Source organism: Polyodon spathula, chromosome 30 (assembly GCF_017654505.1).
Source record: "Polyodon spathula isolate WHYD16114869_AA chromosome 30, ASM1765450v1, whole genome shotgun sequence".
Lineage (NCBI taxonomy): Eukaryota > Metazoa > Chordata > Actinopteri > Acipenseriformes > Polyodontidae > Polyodon > Polyodon spathula.
Window position 1 is genome coordinate 6,307,479 of NC_054563.1, and position 23,442 is coordinate 6,330,920.

Below are 23,442 nucleotides of genomic sequence, written 5' to 3' on the forward strand. Positions count from 1 at the left end.
GGAAGTCTCCTTGTCTCATCATTGCATGGCTGTATTTATCTTTGGAAATACCTGCTTTCCTTCTGAATTCTTTAATTAGAAGTGCTTGTTTTGATGGTCGTCAAAATATCCCACTGTACTCAAAATTAAGCCTTTTTATCCAGGGAATTTTGTCCACTGAGATTTACAAGCGGGAGATTCGAAACAGCTGCCCCTGCCATGAAAGCCTACTTCAACTGGCCTGGAGGGACCGGAACCATTGCCATTAATCTCCATACTCATCCAACACACTTCTCTGCCCACTAAGATGAACACCACCAAGTTCTGTCATGGTTTTCCAGTATAGACTACTGTGAATAGTTAGCTCAAAACTTTCCCACCCTTGTGGCTGAAAGAGCCATTATGATAACCAGGGAGTTTTTTTTAAATATATTTGTGCCCCGTTGTAGAGTTTAATACCATTCATTGTCAGCCATGGGCTTGTGCATTAGCCTACTACTGTTACTATTCTCATAACTATACCACCTGTTATTCTTCTGTCTCTAATTTATTGTTTTGTTTTGCAAGAAAAATACCTTCCTGTTAAGAGGTATTTCAACTACTAATAGCATTTTCCTGTAATGCACAAAAGCAATTCATTAGTAATCAGGTATTGATCCTTTTTATTTAATGGAGCTTTAATAATAATAATAATAATAATAATAATAATAATAATAATAATAATACAAAGTCTCCCTTTTTCATACTACAAGGAACCTTGTCACATTACACAAGCAATTGAGCTACTGTGATGTACAGTACACAAGACAAACTAGACTGAGACACTGAAATAAAAACTGGATACTCTGAAGAGTAAGGTAAATGTACATGCATGTTGGGATTTTAATAAAGCAACTACTTGTACTGATTTAAAACAATTTCTATTATCAAGGTGATTGTCTTTACTTTTGTATGATGTTACTAAATCATTTAGTGAATGGGAAAGCATGTTATATATTTTAATTCATTTTTACAACACCTAGGCAAGCTTAAAAGAGGTATTCCCATTAAAGGCTGACTGTCACAGCGGTGTAACAAAACGTTGTTTAGTGTAAAAACATCAATAGTAATAAACACTCATGAATACTTTGCAAAAATGTTTCTTGTTGATACCTTACTACTTACAACTACAGTATGCTGCATGCAAACCCTGAGGCTTTTTAACAAATGAACCAGGAACCAAGTTCTCTGTTTCTAAGAAATACATGATTTTAAAACTGGAAGAAATTAAAGGGCTTTACAAGACTAAACACAGCTATCATTAAAGTCAGAGTTTTACAAAAGCATGCCTAGAGAATTACAGTTCAGAAATGTTGATGGTATGGAAAAAATAGAAACATTTACAAAAATAGAAACATTTCTTCTAACGAACACTTCATGAAGGTAACACTGCATGGTGCCAAAGTACGATAAGTGCACGGATTTAAATGAGAAACCCGTAAAAAAAAAAATCAAAAGTGACTTGAAATGCATGTCAATGTGTCTGTGGCAAGCAGTAACATGGGAGATAACCATCAAACACAAAAAAGAACAGCATGCATACAATCAGTCATAAAATGTGCTGGTGGTGATCAAGACTGCAGGCTCAATGTGGTCCAACCAAATGGGTGAGTGAGTTATGAGAGAAGTACTGCTGATGAAATGTGACTGAAGGATGTCTACATGTTAATTAAGTGGTCCGACGCTGCAAAGTGAGGGCACAATGCCATGTCTGTATTCCGGAGCTGTTTCAGAATGCGCTTGTGAAACTTTTTGCGGATGCGGTTAAACTCCATTATATCACAGGGGTCCTCTTCAGTCCAGAACTTGTGAAACTCTTGCATTAAGTAACCTGTAACAAGAAGAAACATCGCTATGTGAACTTTAAGGTAGGGTTGCTTTCTGGTACCATAGATTTTATTTAGCCAATAAATTGAAATTTGGTGTCTGTTCTTCCAATATTTAGCATTCCGCCTTCTCTCTATAGTTTAAATGCATGTTTTCTTAAATACAAAATTGTTCCCAAAAAGTTATGTCCTGGCATTTCAGAGAACCCTATACAACAATTTAAGTGTTAAAATGGGAGAAGTTGCACCCATAAAAAACACAATTCTATATGCCACATATACACTTACCATACTTAACTAGTGTTTTGGTTACAATAATAAAATACTATAGTAAAGAACGGACAGGATCTTCATTATATCCCTAGATTGTTATGCTCTCAACAACCTATGCTAAAGAACATCCATTACTAACCAAGTTTCATCACAACTGGTAAGTAACACTTACAAAATGTCTGCTGGAAGTGTGCAAGGGCTGAAGCTTCAGGAGCAACATTGTATAAATGTGTCTTCAGAGCTCCACTCACAAGCAGTGTGTGCGCCAAGTCTGTAATATTGATGCCCACTATTGCAAAGGAGTAGCTTAAAAAAAAAAAAAAAAGTACAAGGATCAATGTGCAGTCTACAAAAAGTGTAAAAGTTCTTAAAAGAAACAAACACATGCAAGTATTTAAAAAAATGTGTTAAGGGTCACATTTGAGAAAGTAAATGAATGTTATTTAAGTTACAAAGTGATATTTTGCACCACTAACTTTTGCATAGTTTGGCTTTCACAACCCATCAGACCAGTTTAGTCTTATTGGGCTTTTTTCTGCCACAGAAACTCCTCAGCACTTTTCACTGTTTGGGATCTGCTGAGGTAAGATCTTCAGACTGCCGCATTTCATTTCCTCTACATTGCCACGGGTAACAATCATGCTAATGCATCATGAAGGCTACTGATACGCAAACAATAATTCAATGGTTGATAAAATAAAAAAACCTAATGCACAGGATGGAAACTTTAGCATAGTTTTCACTGTAATGTTTGTACATGACCTTCATCCTTCATAAAGCATACAAGCTTTTAAACACATGTTTTGTTTGTTTTAATAAACATATACATTTCCATACTTGTATGGACTATTTTACATAATGAACCAAACACCTCAGTAAAATAATAAGCTGTCTTAGTCCTTTGTTTATTTTCTCAGTTTTCTTACACTGATGTCTTTTTCTCCTCATTAAAGAAATGCTTTGAAAATAATATTTAAAAAAAAAGATGTAATGTTATGTATATCTTTAATTGTATGCTTCTGAATGCATATAACACGTGTATCTGAAACTCTTGTTTTAATATAACTGATGCATCGCTATGCCTATGAACAAAATATTTTACACAACTGTGTTAACTGATACCAAACCTATGGATCTATGCATACTTACCCTATGGCTTTATCAAACTTCTTCTTCTCCCATTCAAGTTTGCTCATCTTGCTATAAAAAACAGTATTTGTGAACATCTTAACTCTTTATTATAGAGCTATACCACAAAACGTAAATCGCCTACACCACCACTTGTACATGTAAACATTCTTTAAAAGGAAACTCAATTATGTGATGCAACATTTGACTAACAATATGTTAGAAGTTTATTAAAAAGGAACAAACAACTCAAAGCTAATAATATATATCATATCTGGTATTACTTTAGAACTGCTGAACCAGTAAAAGGTGTGTTAAATTGGTATTCAAATAGATGGAAAATACACATATATAAAACTGGCAAAATAGGCAATGGACACAAAAGATATGAATAAAAAACAAAATAACCAAAATAAATACCTTGCATCCTTTTTGGTTATATCTCTACATGTAAAGTAAAATGTAAAAACAAACAAAAATAAATATTAAAGTTATGCAATGAGTGTGAAATGACAAATTAAAAACAAAACAAAGATGTCCAACCTAATCCAAGCTAAAAATGAAACTGTTTCCCAGAGGAAACTGTAAGCAGGAGCTTCTCTAAAAACAGCACAGTACTTTCCCTGTTCTTCTGATCTTTTTCAATGCCCTGTACACACAGATGGCTTAAGATATTATAATCTAGCGTACGCTCCACTCTCTCTTTATCATGAAACAGTAGCATCGTGTAGCATGTTTCTAATGAATGGAAGCAAAATAGTGAAAATCCTTCTAGCCCGGTATTACCTGTACTTTGGCTGAAGGGAATCATGAAGGACTTGAAGGGCTGTGGCATTGTCATGTTCTGCAAAGTAGCTGTAATACAATGTTTTTTTTAAGAAGTTAGACACAGGACAGGGGAAGTTTAATCACAACTAAACGAGTGCTTCTCAGAGTATAGGTACAACTGTATAAGAGGCAGTACAGTGTGAGTGCCTCCAGAATACGTCTGCTGTGGATATTCTTCCACTAAAATGCTATTTGAGAGCATAAGGCATATGAATTTGTTTTTACACAACTAACGGCATATCACATTGTTGGAATGAGCAAAACAGCAAATGACAGTGCTTTGGGAACTAGGGCATCTGTATGAGTTTCAACACTGTCTATTAGAAACATCAGCAATAACAGACCAGTAATAGTGACAATTGCTTGTATCACCACCATTATTCACCAGCAGCAAATGTTGTTTTATCACATAACTGGTTTCTGGTGATAAAGAAATCAATACCAGTGTTTGAAAAACGTCTGGTAGCTAAAAAACACAATGCTCTTACACTAAGTTCAGTAACCCAAGCAGGCCCATCCCTCTGAAGTCTGTCTTAGGGTCATCGCCTTGGAAACCAATTTCGCACCACTGCTTTGTAATGCGACCTTTGAGCGGAGCATCAGGACGCAGCAACTTCCACAGCTGAAAAACCACATTTAAAATTCATGAGAAGTCAAATGAGGCAGTCTTCTTACATGGCTTCCCTCAGTACTGTCCCTTTATGATGAAGATAAATCCCATTGTGACACAACTTCCTAACATTTTGTTTTTTACATTGCACAGACAGCTATAGTTGCAGGTTTATCTGCATTCAGATTTGTATCTATTAAATGAGGATAAATAACTAAATACCTCTGAATTGTCATTCTGATGTTATTAGTAAGTACTGTGATGGGTGTGATCGTCAGAAGCCTGTAGTTCATGCCTACCTTTAGCAGGATTTCCTCATGCTCTGGATTCTGCGAATCATAGGGTTCTCTGCGAAGCTTCTCAACTTCTACCACCAGGTTCCTGTACCCAACAATCTGGAGGAGACTGGCCTGCAGGGATATCCCCAGCCTTGATCAAACAAACAAAAACAGAGAGCTTTTAGTCGATTTTTCCGTACATTTTTTTTTTTTTTTTTGCTGTTTGTTTTATCAAGTTTTATATGGTGCAGGGTTGGCTGCACTGGAAGCTAAATAAATCCTCCGAATGTATCCACAGGGCAGGAATTACTCAAGCAGCAGGACAATGACAGCATCCTTTACATTGTCCAACACGCACACCCAAATTCCTGCCCTGTCTGTCTGTAGTAATTAAAATTCATGAAGATCAAGAGAAGTCACACTAAATTGAGTTTCCAGGTTGGGGTTAACAGGCTCTTGTACTAACTTGCAGCTCAAGGAGTTGGCTCACTTTGATATGTGATACTTCAGTTTTATGCCTACCACGTAAGCTTTTAAGATCAACCTGTGCTGACTGAACTTGAATGAACTTACAGTGAAGAAGGAAAAATTACTAAAACTATTTGAGCAAAAACAACCTCAAAAAAGAGGGAAGTAATAATAAAACATTTAAAAAACAACTTTTAAGCTGTTTACTATTAAACCACTCCTGTCATACTCTGTAGAAAAAAAAGCTGATTATCTTACTGGGGGTTGGTATCTTGGTTAATCTTCTTCAAGGTAATGATGTCTTCTATAGTCTTCTCTACAGCATCAGGATGGACACTCACTGCACTTTGCAAGAGCTGAGTAGGAGAGAAACAAACCTCCAGGAACTTGCACATGTAAGACATAATATACTTGAGAATCTTGCACAGATAATATATAACAATAAAGTGCTTTATTTATATATAAAATAGAAACACTAGAAATGGCTGATGAAAAACTTTAAGATTTGAATCCAGCCAGCGTCCCAAGGTGAAAAGTGTTCTAACCACTAAAACCACGAACCACTATCAATTAATTATAAACCAAAGCATACTGTAAAAGCTCTACGTAAGCAGACCGACAGGATAATCATACTTTAAATACAGGCCACTACATTGGATAATATTGCTGTTCTCCAACTGCAGCTCAGTTGAATATAGTAGAGGTAAACAGAAACAGAGTGCTTCCCTTTATAACACTGTAGTGCCATACTTCAGACACTGCAATTTGTGCTCTGCTTTATAATGATAATGCAAGTTATAGCATTATGGGGCAAATGGAAGCCATTATTACACTGTCTTAATCTGTTCTGTGGGATTAAGGGACGCCTAATAAGGAGGGAGCACTGTAATAAATTTGTTTCTTTAAATTGTTAATTTTCTTGCTTTCTGGTAAGCTACATTTCTGGGACAACAGAACAGACAAATAAGAAATAATTTACCTCGCTCTTGGAGAATTTAAGAGAAGACTCTGTTAAGAAAACAAAGGGAAGCCGTGTTTGTTCAATTCAAACGTTAAAACTGTTTGAAAAACAAGTTTATGTATGTATTGAATTTTACTGAATGACTTTTCACAGAGTAACTAGTTGTATTCAGAACAAATTCTGTATGTGCAACTGGTGTACAAGTCGTTATGCTCTGCGGTTCCTACTGATTGACTCTTGAACACAGGATAAATAAACAGATTGTAAGTTCCAGTACCTATCTTCAGCGTTCTTCGGGCACCAGGCTTATTGTTGTAGCAGATTCGCTGCAGCTCACATCGTCCTGTAACCTTCCGCAAAACGAACTTCAGAGACCGCCACAGACATTTACAGCAAACATACAGGAAGAACTGCATCAGCACCCTGGCAACCAACAGACAGGCACATCAAAGCAAAGAAAACAAACAACAACCTATATAGCTATCCTAATACTACATGCCTGTCTCCAATGTAACAATCTCAATAAAAAAAAAGCTATTTCGTTTTCTTGGTTTGTTTTTAACAAATAGAATAATAAACACCCATTTTGACTCTGCAAGACAAGAGCTTCTAGGGGAGGATTAGAGAGCAAAACCATCCAGCCAGCTCCCTGTTCCTATGCTGCCTGTTCTTTGATGCACTCCATCACTCTGACGGGTGCTTGATGAGGTGGAGCAAGGGGAGAGGGAGGCTAGATTAGTCAAAGGCACACTCGTGTCCACTACCTGCCAATGCCTGCCCTTGATCAGAGCCCAGACGGAAAGCGAAAGAACCTTAATTAATCTGTTCTTCATCCACCTTCCTCCTAGCAGCCCATCTCAGCCATCCAAATCGCCTGGAGACTATATTGAAAACTCAGTGGCTCTCTAGCCTGATCCCCACACTGAATTTGCGGAGCACCAATTAGAAAATGCAACGCACATGACCTTCTGATGCAGTAAAAGGTGTACTTTTGTATTTATTTTTTAAAAACATCAAGGCCAGTGCCAGGAGGAAAAGATGTTCACACTCCATAGGTGGAATATAAAATCAAAATTCAAGAATTATAAGTGATAATTGTTCACATATGCTCCAGAACATGTCAAATCAGTTCTGTCTTCCCTAGTCACCAGACCTTTACAGTGTTTTGGCAAGTGTTTATAATTATTTGTCCCATTGCTCTATAGAGAGGTAGCTAGCCTAATACTACTAAAACTGTTGAACTTCAGAACTGAACCTGTGGAGATCAAAAAGTGGTTGAGGCTCTTTTTTTAGTGGCAGCTGTTTCATAAGGGTCCGGGGAGAGGAGAATGTTCCAGGATTACTGCACTGTCATGAAGCCCTGTACAGAAACATTACCATGTATTACTTAAACCATACCAGACTAAAACTAACAACATCATAGCGTGCCTAGACAATGCTCTCTGCAGAAACAGTTCATCTTTTATTCTACCTTTGCACAACTTTCAATTGGAATACGAGCATTGTTGCAGGAGGGAAAATGATGTAAGCATGCTATGATGCTTCTAAGAGTAATTCTCCTTCTCTTAGTGAACGCTCTCTCCAGTAAAAGTCGGGAAATGCATTTCTAGGGCATGTGAATAAAATTATCAAACTAATGAGCATTATGTTCGAAAACATATTGCTGAGCTACAGACAGCAAAGGTGAAGTAATGTGCTTCTTAAAAACACTGCAGGTTGTTCTATAAGACGTTAAGGGCTAATGTGAGATATCAGAGGACATAATCAGAGTTTAAACAGACCTAAATGTAAAATATTTGATACGCCACAAAAAAATAGTACTGTATATGCCTCTCCGTTAAGCTGTTATTGGTTAGCTTTGATTAAAAGGGAAATGTATTGTTGCTGGTATGACAATAATTAAATAAGACTGAAGGAATGAAACAAAACTAAAAACTCAAGAGACATTTGTATTTTCTGGTAGGGGATTCTATTCTGGGTTTACCAATTACTTACAAAAACAGCTGCATTGATTCGTCCTCTAGAATAATTTAACAAATGGGTATTATCAAGCAGCTCTGACACGAAATGCTCTAACAGCTGTTAACACTACACTTGCTATTTCAAGTGCTTATGAAGAAGAGAGTGTGACGCTACTGCTTACTTACAGTATGAATTGGTGAAAAGAGTCAATGCAATAGTTAAATGAAATAATGGATAGTAGTTCCATTAACCATCGTCAGGGGAACAATGGTGGGAACTAAATGCTCTCAAGAGTACACACAAGAGGTTTAATTAAAGCACTGTATCCAAAGCTCTTACAGCAGTAACTGTTATCAGAGTCAGGGACACACTGTACATACAGACTTCCAGTGTTTGTGTTTTGACAAAATGTTCTCATGTTTGTTTGTCATCACCTAAATCTCAATGTGACTGAACTAGGTGTGATAAGAAAATAGAGTTCCAAGGGACCAAATCAAGAGGTTTTGGGTTTGGCGTGGTAAACTGACCATACAGAATATTCAGACTCACACGGCCAGACTGCACTAAGTTCATTCTGTGTTTGGGATTTTTGCATGCACTCTCCCCTGCCCTGACAGTGTACCTGCTGTCCATTGTGCTTTAAACAAGAGTTGTTGTGCCTGGGCACCCAGGTTTATTTTTAGAAAAACTGAAATGAATAATTCATGTTCTAGTTGCCTTGGAAAAAAGGTGTTTGTAGAAGAACACATTTCCCTTGAGAGGCTCTGATATTCGTGGAGTAGTAGTGTACAGGAAAGCATGTTACACAATGTAATCCTTGGGATTACACCTAAAAATGGGAAGAAGACTTTCTTTCTCTTAGGCCAAAAAACAGGTTTCCCAAAAAAAAGGCACTTACTTGAGAAAATGCTTCATTTTTTATTTGTCCTCTCACACCTGGATGTCCACTGATTTACTGAGGGCGCTTGCAGAGTTTAGTTGTCCTGCAAAAAGAAATGTTAAAAAAAAGAAGGAAAGTTTCAATTTCATGGCCTATTTAAAAAGTTGGTTAACTTCAATGCATAGTGTTTTTCTACATTTATTTCATGTTTACTGTAAAAACATTATAAATAACAAATTATAATTTTACATTCACGTTTTATGACGACATAAACATTATGACCTCCGGCGTTTTTTTGGTGTTTTTTTCAGTTGTTGACAGTATAAAAGTTAATAGGCCATGTGCATGTTCTCTCTTATTATTATGAGATGTCAGGTCTTGCGGGAAGACAATGTACATGAAACGTGTGTGTGTAATAGTGTGTAATAGTTTAATATTTAATATATATATATATATATATATATATATATATATATATATATATATATATATATATATATACACACACACACACACACACACAATTTATTTTAATATGTGTTTGATTTAAATACAAATATACATTTTGATCTCTCTATCCAAATGATGTATGGTATGACCCACGTTAATTTTATCCTTAAACATTTTTCAAGATCACAGTCAACTGTAGAAAAAACGCATCGGATTCTGAATTACTTTCCATTTGCATTGTGCGAATCCTGTGGCAGTTCCCTGCTTTCCTCCATATTGATCGTGGTACTCTGCGTGCTGAGCTGGAGCTGACTCAAGTGAAAGACACCCTACTGATCGCAATGCAGCAGCCTCCAGTATACAAACAGGCGAGCTAGACAATCACCAAAGATACAGAATCTGTTTTATTTCATGACTCGTACACGTCAGAGTCTACCGCTCTATATATATATATATATATATATATATATATATATATATATATATATATATATATATATTTATATTTTTTTTTTTTTTTTTTTTTTTTTACCTCAATCTACACGAGTGAACGGATATTGAATTAACGTTGTTTCCCTTTTCCACAACAAAAAAGTGACAGAGAAGCATACAACGGTGCCCAACGATTACAATAAAAATGTTCACAGAATTCGTCATTTAATTAAACATACTGTGCAGTACCTTCTTGTTTTGTGCAGCCTGCTTTAGTCCGCGTACCCTTCAAAAACAAACGTTTGGTAAAAAAATAAAATAAAGCCTGGCTCCAGGCTATTCATCCAGTAGGTTCAATTCAAAGGGATCTTTCATCTTGTGTATTGATTCCACTCAAACGCCTAATGTCAGACCTGAATTATAAGCAGCACTCGACTATGGTTTAATTTGCCTGCCATTTAAAATAAACGATTAGCATAATACTAATTTAAACCAGAACGCATCTTTTGGGAATATCCATTTAGTTTTGTTTGTCAACAACGCGATATATGATCAACAATTAATTTCTTTACAGCATTTGCCCTTTAGCGTGCTTGATTTATATTGATGTGTTGTCGCTAAGCGACAAGTCCATAGAGCATGCATCAGCTGCAGAAGCAGCATCCCTTTCTTTCACTATCCTCAAGTTGCTTTGTTTCTGACTTAATATTAATACATCATCGGATTTCAAACGATGGGCTACAACAATAACATTATAATGAAAATGTCATGATTTTCACGTCTTTATATGGGTTGCATTCACAAGCTTATCGTAACTAACAATTTTTTTAAATCCAATTTGTAAAACAGTTATGGTTCCAGATCTTCCAATCGTCATACAACCTATACAATAATAATATGCAACGATACACTTAATTCGCTTATCTCTTATGACTAATTGGATTGCAATTCTTCGCTTTTACATATTCCTCACCTGTAGTAAATCCGTGTTGTTTATTCTACCATCATGTGCTTCCAGTCACCCGTCTCCCTTGCTCTCGCTCTATGGTTCTCTTGATGACGCCGTAACCAGGACTCATCAGACCGAAAGGAAACAGATGGCAAAAGCATTTGCAGGCTACGTCATAATGGTCTATGAATACAGATGTAGGCAACTGCGATGCACTGTACTTATCACACTTGTTGGGGCCTTTGTATAATATATTTTAAGAAAAAGTCCCTGAAAATGTTCAACATACCCTTCCATAATATCTACATACTGTACCGACATCATACCAAACAATTTCTGCTTAATATTTGTCAAGCCAAATACAGACTGAAGGAATGTTATTCTGCTGCACAGCAGCAGTTCAAATGATCATTCTGGCACCTTCTTTCTGACCATGTAGATGCATTCAATACAATTTGCTACATATAGGTTTGAGTAAATCCACTTGGATAGCAATTGATACAAATTACCCTCTTGGGTCAGAGGTCAATGTTAAGGTCATGGGCACATGTTTCTTGCATAGCCCCCTTGAAACACAATGTCCGTCAAAACCTCACACGATTTCAGATATGAGGCTCAGACCGAGTGTTGGCATCAGCTTTGAAAACTTCAACAAAAAGGCATTTATTTCCTTGTATAACACCCATGATCAAACTTGACCTAAATCATCATATAATATGGTTGTGAAAATATGAATCCAACATCTCAGAGTTTTTTTTTTTATTATGCATAAACTAATATAGAGATCCTTACAGTAGGACACAGGACAAGAGAAGGGCATTGTTCGATTTTGCCCGAATATGAAGTCAGCATCTGAAGCAGTTGATAAGATATGAACAGCTGAAGAAGCATTGGTGGAACCAGAGTTTTTTTGTTTTTTTAAATTCAGTGTAAGACCTTCTGATAGCAATGCTTAATACATCTACCTTCCTACCGGAGGCTGTTAAAAAGCCTGTAAGGAAAAACACTAAGGTACATTGACACTGAGTGCTGATTTGTCCTGAAGTACTTACATATTGGGCTTCACAAACACAGGCTCCCTGTATTGCTTTTCAAGCATTGCCTCAAGCCTATTTTAATAATAAACAATTAAACAAGGTACAAATTAAAAAATGACAAAACGAAACATTTTCTGTTTTTAGTACACCATAATCTATTGGTTTCACACATCCAAAACAACTTACTTTTGTATTTTTATTTTATTTTTTATGAAAATGACCAAAACTTAAACAAGGGCTTTTAAATCCTCATGTGATATATTTGTATTCCCATGTAGATATCACCAGCAGCTCAAAAGCTTACGGATACTACTGTAGATTATGAAACAATATTTGGTACACTGTAGTACTAAAAATAAGTGCAAACAAATAAACATCTTTGTCTTTTGTTGTATAATATTAACTCATGTGGATTAAAATGATTGCCACTTTTGGGTGATTCTCCCTTATGTGATGCAAAATGTCTAATTGGTCCCAAAAATGCTTAAATGCATATTGAGCAAACAGCAAGTTTCACAAACCCCCAATTAGTAATATGGACTAATTAATGTAACCTTAGTGCCAATTACAGTCTATGAAACCAGCCAACAGACTGCTCAGCAAGAAAAATGTGGGGCAAATAAGTGAAAACAAGGCAAAGTGCAAAAATAAAACGCTTCATAAATAAGACACACTGCAGATCAGACGAACGTGGAAAATAAAAATATATATTAAAAAAAAATATTAAAAAGGCACAGACAAAATAAAACATTTGTCTCCTTTTAGTCCTCTTCAATCTACAAACATGGAATCATACATTCTTAGGTACAAATTATCAGAAACTACAGGGTAGATTCTGTTTGTTGGTGCCATTCAGTCAAACCTCAACAGGACCACACTGTATACCAAGGCTCAGAACTAACATTTTGCTGTCAAGAACTCCCACTTGGGTATTCGCATTTCACTGATCATCTCAATCAAACAACCTTCAAGCCTCCTGTCAGCAAATTTTTTGGTTTTTTTATACATTCTAAAATGAATCGATCAACACAATGTCCACGTGCCATCTGTAATTAATTTTTTTTTTTCAAAAGAAAGTTGATTTTAGATTTAAAAAGATTAGCGACAAGTACCAACACTTATTTAGTTGTCTAATTTTACTCCCATCCCATTGGACACGATCTAGTAGTTTCCACACTAAAGGACATAAAACAGTGAATGGAATCTGCAAGCTACTGACTGCCTTAATGTCTAGATTTATTTCTAACAATTTGTCATGCAAGAATATAGCACTCTTAGCAAAGGCACACACTGCTGCTGCAGTTTCAAGTATTGCTGAAAGCTTAGAAGACAATCAGAACCACAGCTGTGTTTTTTGCTTTTTTTTTCAAAGGAGGATTGCATAATTGTTTAAACTGTACATTCCCTGCAATGTCAATGTGCAGTTGTCCATATCCAATTATCTAACATGATTACACAAACACATGATCATAAAATCCACCTAATGCAAAGTAAACTCTGGTCTGGTTTACAGTTGAATGAAGTGCAGGCATTTTAAAAGAGACTGTCTAATCGCATTTCAGAGGTCAGCACCATTAACTTTATCCCACGAACAGAGAAAGTTAATTGTCCTTGGGGTTTTATGGCATCTCCATGACAATATATAAAAACACTTCAATAAAAAAAATACCAAAATAAATAAATCAAAAGTGAAAATATTCCAAAGTGTCAAATATATAGGGTGAAACACATTTTAAGGGTAGGGGGAATTCTATATAGCATTATAATAATAATAATAATAATAATAATAATAATAATAATAATAATAATAATAATAATAAAATGGCTGGCAGGTTCTACTAAATTCTGTTTTTGTAAACTGCTTTGACCTCCTGTGTGGATGAAAGGAACGAGAGTACATGAATCACTGTTCCCTTCCATTCCAGTTGTCTGTCCATTATAGTGCTTGTGCTGCTTGTCAGTTTTCAGTTTCTGCCGTGGTCACTGTGACCGCGTTGTCTCTGCAGCGTCCTCTCCTGAGGGGAACTGTATAGCCGTTTCCTGTCTGGTGTCATCCTCACTCTCTGAGACAGGGTTGTCCAGTCCATCTATGGCAGTCCCCTGAGGTGCAGGTTCCTGGGTGTATGTTGGCATGGAGTAATACAAAACAAACCCAGCGATGATCATAGCGAAGGCCAGGATATACAACCCTGAGAACTGCAGAGAAACAAGAGGGTTTAGAGGTTACACTGCAGGGATTAAATGAAAACAAGCAAAAAAAAAAAAAAAAAAATGTGAATAAGTCACATAATTTTCCTTTGTAAACTGCGTGTAACAAATGAACCAATCAGTCTGTAAAAATTCCAGTGCATCATACCCAGTGTACAGGTGTGCACTGTGTATACAGTATGTCACAATTCAAAGGTAAAAAAAAAAAAAAACATCAACATGTTTAATAACATTTCCAGAGTACAATCTTTGATTTTGTGATTTTTACAGCAATTCATGAGTAGGGTGTGAAGGGCATTCGCAGTGTATAGTTTGAGCAGCCAGTAACCACTCATCTTCACTTTGTGCTTATTTCGCCCCCAGACAGCACAAGATGACATCTCTTACACAAGGGACACCCATACACAAAACTTACTGACTTGACTTATTGACTTATTGACCAGCATAAAGTACACTTCAGCAGACACCTCAAGGCATGCAAGGGAAGCTGTTCCTCATTGGTCAGTTCTCTAGTGGCCGCGCAACAAAAACCACAGAAATAACCAATCCTATTTGTTTTCGCATTGTCAGTGCCGCCCATCGCATTGCAGGCAGTGTGAACGGCTCATATCAAAAACCGATGTTTTATTTTTTTTTGTCGTGGTGCGGTGTGTCGTACGACACATTCATTTGTCACATCGCGTACGGTGTGAAGAGGCCGTTCACTCTGCCTGCGATGCGATGTGCGACACTAAAGCGATGCAAAAAAAAACAGGACTGGTGTCTATTTTTACCATTTTGTCAAACGTCAGCTAGGGAAGCTTCCCTTGTGCTCCTTCAGTTAACAATGGCGGGAGAAAAGATAATTCTTGCAGTATCAAAATACCCAGAGCCGTACAATAAAGGACACAAAAATTATAAAAACACGGCAATGAGGGAGAGCATCTGGCAGTCTATTTCCGGGGAACCGAATATAGCTGGTGTGCATGGTTCGTTTCGCTTTACTGAAATAAGTATTCTGAGAGCTCTTATGTATTCTACATTTTTATTAACTGTATAACAGGACTATCCAGTGATTTTTTTCCAGCTGATGATACAATCAGAGGAGAGTCGTCAATCACATCCCTTGTGCGCCTGTCACCACTGGTGTGAAAGGTAGTGGCGCAGCAAAAGTACAATTTTATTGAAGGACAAATCGCATTGCATCCGGTGTGTGGAGACCTTTACAGTAATACTGCTTCGGACCTTTATCAAATGCACTGGTGATTAATTAGTATTGTTAATACAGTGCCATCTGCTGGTCATACTATACAACAATTCAATATAATGCAGTCTAAACACCGAAATTGTCTGTAACGGCAACATCCCAAACAAGCACAATACAACACAAGGATGTCAGTAACATGCAGTAACATGCATATCTCCCTGCTGTGTACACATATATATATATATATATATATATATATATATATATATATATATATATATACATATATATATATATATATATATATATATATATGTGTGTATATATATATATATATATATATATATATATATATATATATATATATATATATATATATATATATATATACACACACACACATACACACACACACACACCAATTACAATGTTTCTTTTGATGAGGCTTTACAAGGACACCCTGTCTGCTGCTGTGGACATATCATGGCATGTATGTGTTTCGTGTTTCTCCCATACTAGAATATCTTGCTTGTGTCAAACCTCAGGCTTATACTTGCCAGGTTACTGAAGCAATGCACAAAAACGTTTGTTGTCAGAGAGTATGCCTTCAAAAACAGTCCCAGAGCCGTCACTAATCACAATTTCACAAATTTATACTTCATGCAGGATTTGCTGTAAGACCTTGACCTCCTGCAATACAAATCAGCATTCTGCACGCCACAGCCCAGCTTATCTCTGCATAGCCTAGCTCTGCAATGTTATCACTGCTATCAGTGTGAAGAATGCAAACTGGCATTGAGAAGAATCACAGTGACACGAGGACCACATTTTAGAGGTCGTTAGGAAACATTAAAAGCACCTTTACGAGTGGAGTGAACGAGTTCACAGCATGTATTGTCACAATCGATTACAATGCCAAAACATACACTGTAAAGGTGTAGTACATGCTGTAAAGTCATTGAGATCCTTCTGTTTACGATTGTTGATGAACAGTTGCACATCACATCATGTGACCATATAAATGTGCATTCATTGGTGGATTTTCATCAATTGCCTGAAAGCAGAAGGATCTCAATGACGTTACAGAATATACTGCCCCTTTACAGAGTATGTGTAGAGTATATTCTGTTTTCTTCTCTGTTTCTTTACCTTGTAGTGGAAGAGAAAGAGCCCAAAGAACAGGCTGAAGAGGTCAGCGGTCAGCATGGACAGGTTGACTGCAGTCGCACTGGCAATTTTAATAACCACTGGCATGAAACTGTACAGCGCAAACATGCAGAGGGCATACGCAGCAAACAGCAGTGCTGGAAGAAAACAAAACAATATTTTAGTCCCAAACTGATTAACCAATGAAAATTACCCATCAAATCAGAAGAGTGAAATAAACCAACCCCACTCTATTATTATGGATAACCCCATAAAAAACATTTTAACTTTTAACACCAACAATTATTATTTCCCTTACTATGGTGCTAATGGCTTCTGTTGCTCCCATACTAAATCTACCATTTTCTGGCTTTGCACTGGTCTGGAGTATCCTTAGCCTTCCTCGTTCCATTAAACTCACGTGACAATGTATCTTTTCAACTCCGCTAGCCCCACCTAGCACAGTTTAAATGTCACCTCGTCACATGTTTTGAATCAGGAAGGCTAATCAAGACACAGAACCACTCGGCATAATTGAAACCCCATAAAATACTTAATGAGGAAAGGGAATTCAGCACATACGAAAACCTGGAATGGCTCAAAGTGCTATGCGATGGATTCTGTTTTCAATCAGGAAAAAAAAAAAAAAAAAAAAAAAGACTCACGACTTACCAACTTGCCAATCCCAAATTATTTTGGCGATTTCACTGTGTTCCAGTACGGCTCTGTCCAAACAAACAAAGAAAACAGCTCATGGCATGTACAGTATTAACTACTTTTTAAACACAATTAAAACATAAAAACATGCTGTTTTTTTTTTTTTTTTTTTTTTTAAAGGTGAAACACTTTTTCAAAATGATATCTTGTCATCTATTTAATTTTAAATACATATTCTCCTTCAGTGCATGTAACCCTTCATTATCTCTGGCCCAATAAAAAAATTAAGACCTGTTTTTGTTTGATGTGCTGAATTTTTGTGACTAATATACATATATGGTATTGCTTATTACAAGTTTTAAGTTTTTTGGTAAGCCAGGGTGTCAAGTAAAAAGACACGGCCCTCTTTCCAATCCTCGAGGCCTGCTTCCCTTCTTCCTTCCACAATAACTGCTTGATTTCCAGACTGCAAACAGATATCAGTGAAACCTCCCTCTCCTTCAATCTCTCTCCTTCATTACCACCAAGAGCATGGGGTTTATACTAATAAAACACCAGCTTCCTGTCTGAAAACAAAAGGAAATAAATACCTTATTCTGTTTTACCCCTTATCCTAATTATGTAGACCATTCTACGGTTCTCAGGTGTACTGACTGAATTTCTCTTACAATTGTAGACCACTGAAGACAGTCCCAAACATGCCGATCATTCCTAAGAACTCCTCTCTGCTCAGGTTCTTCACCGTGTACTCCTGACACACATTAGACACAGCATACAGAGCAGCACTCATCAGAACAAGACTGTCCCCCAGCAAGATGTTCGTGCCTAAAACAATCCAAACATACATTGTATGCAGCTGAGCATCTGAGTCAGTACTTGTTAGAATCTTGATGGTAAGTCGTTATCCAACCCTAAATATTCCCTAGCATGCTGTAATGCAGTTTCTGCTTTGGTGCTCACTTGTGTGTCATGTTTTAACTACCGTGGTAAACACAGTTCCTGTATAAAAATAGATCCTTGTTAATCTATCAGGCAAAACTAAAAAAAACTCAATTAAAAATAAGCAAGCTAACCTTCTTAGTTTATGTTGTAAGGGGTGGATTTTTTTCTTTTACTTTTTTTTTTTTTTTTTCAAAAATAGCCATCACGTTCCAAAGAGAGCTCTAGAAGAAAATAGCTTTCTCCTTACTGGCACCCTGATCTCTTCCAGCCAGCACGTCTGCGCCAACCATCGCACCAACTCCAAGCAGACAGATGCACACTGCGACATAGTGGATTACCCTGTATCGAGTGCGAAGGATAAACCATGACAGTGCCATCAACACCGGGATCACAAAGCAATCTAGCAGCTGGGTGGAAATAAAAATACAAAACGCAACAACACTTTAAAAAGTAACACTATCCTTCTTTTTTTTACTAACTCGTTTTAGGTCTTGGATACCTGTGATTAACATCAATGCTTGTCCAGTTCCTACTTCAAGAAGGATCCCAATGAATCAGCATCAACAAAATGGCTTGATAACCCATTTCATGCAATCTATTTAAAAAAAAGTGTTTCCCACCCTCTGTCCTCAGTCTTGGATGAGAATATAAAGCAAGGATTCTGTATTGTGCGTTAGAAATGTTTGCAGCACAAACAAAGCCTGGTTAAATAGTGTTTATTGTTCACACACCTAAAACCTTACTTCCTGCAGAGCATGTTTTCCATTGAAAAGGCATTGTAAAAAATCCAGATACATTGCTACACTCCCTCAACTTACACATATTCACCCAAACGTTTTTATCATGCGTTTTTAAAAAATAAATAAATACAGAAATAAAATAAAAACTAGAAACAGTCGTCTAAGTTAATCTGGGTGTACATGAAAGGAAAGCTGTCGTTTCTCACCTGAACACTTGTCAGTGTTGTGTATTGGTAAGCCTTCACCACCATGTAATTAGCTTCGACATCAACAATCCCCAGCAGCATATACTTCCACCACTTTGTCTTCAGAATTTGCAAAAGACTGTCATCCCCTATCAGTAAAACAAAAATAATGTTATATTATTGATTTATTTATTTTGCTATTGTGCAGTATATGGATGTGTTTTAATTAGCGCTTCCTTAATGGGTATGCCAGTAACATACATGTACCCCAACTAAATAAGCAACACCGGTAAGTAACATGTCATCTCATAATCTTAGAAAGCAAGTTAGATGAGCATTTCTATTCTATCCAAGCTGCAGGAAGAGAAGTATCCCATGCCTGGTATCATAAGCTTACTTACCCCTTCTGAAAGCCAGTATTGACGTATAAACACAGAACAGCAAAATATAGTTGATGAAGCTCTGCAACATTGGTGTATTCACAGAATAACGGACTGCCAAATACTGGCTGGAGATCCCAGTCCCACAGATTAACACTGATAACCCTTGACTCATGGATATCGTCTTGAAAAGATGCCTGAAATAAAAGGGCAGTTTCAGTGAAAAAGAAAAGCAACACTTCAGCTTCAGTTCTAAACCTTTGCATTCCCTTACAAATATTTCACCCCTGTATGTAGATTTACTACCAGTGGGATGAATCCTGTAATAACTCTGAAAGGGTCGCAATAAAGCAACACATTTAGCAACGTAATCTGTAATAGAATCTAACTGGGTGAAGGACAAGTAGATTTTCATATCAATTTCCAGTATAAGCAACAACCAGTTACAGTGTAGCTTGTATCTGGCACCACATGGAGCAATGTGGGCAAAGCTAAGCAGGAATCTTGCAGGTGTTGGTATCCATTATCATTTGTTATAGCAAAACATGTTTGTAAATTACTGAAAAAAAAGAGGTAAAAAATATTACCTGCTACGGATTTACAAAAAAAAAAAAAAAAAAAACATGGTTAGTTGCTTTAAACTGTAGTTTAAATGTAATAGCATGTCTGCAGCACCAACCCCACTCAACATACAAGCAAAAGGGCATTCGAATCCACAAACTTCTTTCTGCCAAAAAGCACCAAGTCACTGAATGGGAAGGGCACGTCTAATTAGAATAGAATATCCAAGAGCAGCTTAAGCATTTCAAGATATCTTTATTAATTCTATATGTAGCAATAGCATTTTGCAAAGTCTCTTATCAGGAAAGATATGGTTTTCGAATGGACAGCATTAGATATTCTGTTTTCCTTCTTCAACTCCAAAGAAGCGTATTGATTGATTAAGAAGTGTGCAGGTTACTCATTATAACACGTGCAGGATCCCGGACACAGACGTGAATGTGAAGATTTCAATATTTCTCATTAAAAAAGGTATTTTGCACTGTAGACTAAACAATGCTATAACTTCGGAAGTAACAATATATATGTTGCCTATAATCTAGTCCAATGGTGACACTGCCCTACATTCTGTGCTAAAAAAAGTGAACACAAGTTTTGAATTTTGTCAATATGTTCATCACATTTAAGTAATGCAATACACTGTCACGGTCAAACAAAATTGGGTTACTTTAAAGGGAACAGATTACAATATATTTACTAAGAATTAATTCAACAAGATTTGTTAATATGTTAATAAGATAGTTGTTAACAGTTCATACACCAAAAAAAATAAATAAATAAATAAAAAATCTCCTTAAAATAAAGCATGACCCAAAATTGGTTACATTTCCCTTGCATAAAATATTGTAGTTCTAATAAGTTGTATAACTCACCATGTGAAAACTTCTTTTACTTTATATTTCCGTAACGAATCAAGGAAACCATTTCCATGCCTGGTTTCGGGATCTGCTGGGAACGTCCCGTGTTCATTGGGCTCCATTCTCTTCCGAAGCACCTCTAAGGGGTCCAAAGTGAGAGAAACTAAATTAACTGCAGCAGTGACTCCAAGCTTTGAAAGAATCTGCTGAATCATTAACTCTCTTTGTGCCAAAGTACAAGAGGGAATGTGGTTAACTTGCTTGGAATGTTCCCATAAGTTCACTGAAGCACATTATCTCTGCAGATAGCTTTATCAAACCCACTGTGAAGCAGTCTGTGATTATACTGCTTCAACTCATCCTGTTGGCTTTTTAAAATACAGTTACATTAATTCACATGAAAACACCATGATGCCAGATTTAAATTTTTACTAAATGATTTACTAGTCAAAAAGGGATACTTTACATCACCTACATTTCATAACTTTTCTTACCTGTTTAAAATCATACAATGTGTTCCTCAAGCCTTCTCTATTGCTGTGTCTACTTAGATCAATATTTAACGTGCTTTCTAACTATTCCAGCCACATCTGAATTTCTGATTTGAAGGTTTGACTTCCAGACACAGTTTCTGTCCCCTCTGAAACTGTGTTTTTTTTACAAAGGGGGCAAACATTGCAGCTGCACAAACCTAGTGGTCACTTACTTTACAAAGCTAGCTAGCTGTAAAGGGACATTACTAGTAGCAAGCCTGGTAAATACTGATCCAAGCAGAAACTGCAATAGAGGATAATACCATACACATATGTCATATTAGACTAGGCAATAAATTATACTGAGGGTACATAAAGTACATAGTACCTTTACAGAGTTACTTGATACAGGTATGAATTATCAGTTATCTTTCCTAATGTATTCTTCTTGCTTGTTTAGAATTTAGTGCATATAAATTTCTGTTTCAGTCATCATGTCCGTGACCTTTTAAAACTCAGACGCTAAAAGCACTCCTGTGGCCTCAAGGCAGCACTAAACTAGGTCTTCTCTGCAGGTATAGCTGGTACACCAAAGTGTAACCATTAACCTGTCCCCACCTGCAACACTTTGACCCAGGTAGATGTATGAAATGCAGCAGTGAAAAATAGAGCATTGAACAAATCTGGTGTTTCTTACATTCCCTAGGGAGTATATACAGAGGAGCAGGTTAATGATTACACTCTGCTGCTTGAAAGCTCTATGGAGGTTGATGGGATGATTTCTGAGTTTAGAAAATCACCATGATGTGATTGATGACTGAAACAGAATTAAATACAAAAAAAAAACAAAATACATTCATTAAAATAACAGTGATGTTTCATTCATACCTCACCGAGTTGATTAAACTTTTTAAATCAAAAACAAAAAAAACCTATAAGGATGTGAATAAAATAGAATTTCTGCATGTGTGAAAATTGCCATCTGTATCATCTGGGACTGCATTGATGGACAGATCCAAACTGACGGGTGAAGTGTCTTTAGCAGGGACAAACAGACCTCTAAACTGTTGACTCAGATCTGTTCAGGAGCATTCACATGCTGAAGGTGCAGCTAAACATTAGGACAGGGTCTGTCCATCAGGACCTCCTCAAACCTAATCCCACCCTGTTCTCCCATTGCCTGTCTGGCCCTATTCAGATCCGAATCCATTAGCACAGAAGGGTTCCAGCCCCTGGATAATGTAGGCACCTATACAAATCACAGGTATGACCATTTTGGGTTTAAAATAAAACATGGAGTCTATTTGCTTATATTCAATTCTGACAAATACATCTGGTGGTAAGGAATTAGTGGCTGGATTGCAATGGGAACTTGGTGAAGCGCTATTCAAATTAAAGTATGATGCATAGTAGGGATGCGTGTTTGCATCCCTAATAGTGTGTAGAGCATAAACAGAAAATACCTGTAGTCTTTCTATGAACTGCGTTCGTTGTGTCCGTAAGCTACTGTGTACTACTGTTGTTAAATACAAAATATGTGTGTTCTTCTTGTTGCCACTATAGCAGAAAGTGTCCTGCGTGGAGGACACGTGGAGTTAAACCTTCCCTGCAGGAACACGTCACTACATTCACACAAGCTGCCAATTTATTTTGATCGCTTCTGTGAACTCTTAAATCTGCTTGTGGGCACATGCGGTTTGTGCAAACAAATATTCAACGGCCACGTTGTTGTAACTAATCTGCACTGCACAAAAGAATATTCCCAATGCACTGTAACGCGGTTTACATTCTAGTATAATTTTACCAATCAGTAATACATTTGTTCTACCTGAGCCGCGTAAACCCTGTTTTTCCTCCGTCTCCATCTCTGTCAGTTGTTGCTGGTGTATTTGAACTAGCATACAGCAAATCAAACGTACTTCCTGGTGGCGGCATGCTCACGATATCTCAATCTAACCCGTTGGGTTTGGTCTGTGCCTCGCCCCATTTTCAAATGATAGGCTCTTT

The 23,442-nt window shown here is 36.8% G+C and overlaps 2 protein-coding genes across 3 annotated transcripts; both read right to left on the bottom strand.

Annotated features, from left to right (window-relative positions):
* Positions 1 to 832: 832 nt before the first annotated feature.
* On the bottom strand, positions 833 to 11,206 carry elmod1 (ELMO/CED-12 domain containing 1). Of its 2 annotated transcripts, none has more exons than XM_041232647.1 (11): positions 11,088 to 11,206; positions 9,251 to 9,335; positions 6,668 to 6,813; positions 6,409 to 6,437; positions 5,688 to 5,785; positions 4,983 to 5,112; positions 4,562 to 4,695; positions 4,032 to 4,100; positions 3,267 to 3,317; positions 2,290 to 2,423; positions 833 to 1,849 (listed from the first exon to the last, which is right to left on the bottom strand). In XM_041232647.1, the coding sequence occupies exons 2-11, from the start codon at positions 9,265 to 9,267 to the stop codon at positions 1,677 to 1,679; spliced, it is 981 nt and encodes a 326-aa protein (XP_041088581.1). In that variant the 5' UTR covers positions 9,268 to 9,335; positions 11,088 to 11,206; the 3' UTR covers positions 833 to 1,676. The 2 variants fall into 2 exon arrangements, with proteins under 2 accessions (XP_041088581.1, XP_041088582.1); XM_041232648.1 differs by lacking the exon at positions 11,088 to 11,206 and adding an exon at positions 10,364 to 10,682.
* Positions 11,207 to 11,869: 663 nt separating this feature from the next.
* On the bottom strand, positions 11,870 to 23,373 carry LOC121302659 (solute carrier family 35 member F2-like). Its single transcript, XM_041232693.1, has 9 exons — positions 23,264 to 23,373; positions 20,978 to 21,101; positions 19,566 to 19,741; positions 19,186 to 19,313; positions 18,487 to 18,646; positions 17,966 to 18,122; positions 17,313 to 17,365; positions 16,644 to 16,798; positions 11,870 to 14,296 (listed from the first exon to the last, which is right to left on the bottom strand). The coding sequence occupies exons 1-9, from the start codon at positions 23,334 to 23,336 to the stop codon at positions 14,081 to 14,083; spliced, it is 1,242 nt and encodes a 413-aa protein (XP_041088627.1). The 5' UTR covers positions 23,337 to 23,373; the 3' UTR covers positions 11,870 to 14,080.
* Between the last annotated feature and the right edge of the window lie 69 nt (positions 23,374 to 23,442).

Excerpts from the sequence above, each read along its gene's own strand:
- elmod1 (XM_041232647.1), bottom strand. Across the intron at positions 6,438-6,667 it reads CCGAAGAACGCTGAAGATAG|AGTCTTCTCTTAAATTCTCC; the intron begins GTACTGGAACTT and ends TTTTCTTAACAG. Across the intron at positions 3,318-4,031 it reads TCCCTTCAGCCAAAGTACAG|CAAGATGAGCAAACTTGAAT; the intron begins GTAATACCGGGC and ends TGTTTTTTATAG.
- LOC121302659 (XM_041232693.1), bottom strand. The coding sequence starts at position 23,336 with ATGCTAGTTCAAATACACCAGCAACAACTGACAGAGATGGAGACGGAG. Across the intron at positions 19,314-19,565 it reads AATACTGGCTTTCAGAAGGG|GGGATGACAGTCTTTTGCAA; the intron begins GTAAGTAAGCTT and ends TTTTACTGATAG. Across the intron at positions 14,297-16,643 it reads TCTTTCTCTTCCACTACAAG|TTCTCAGGGTTGTATATCCT; the intron begins GTAAAGAAACAG and ends GTTTCTCTGCAG.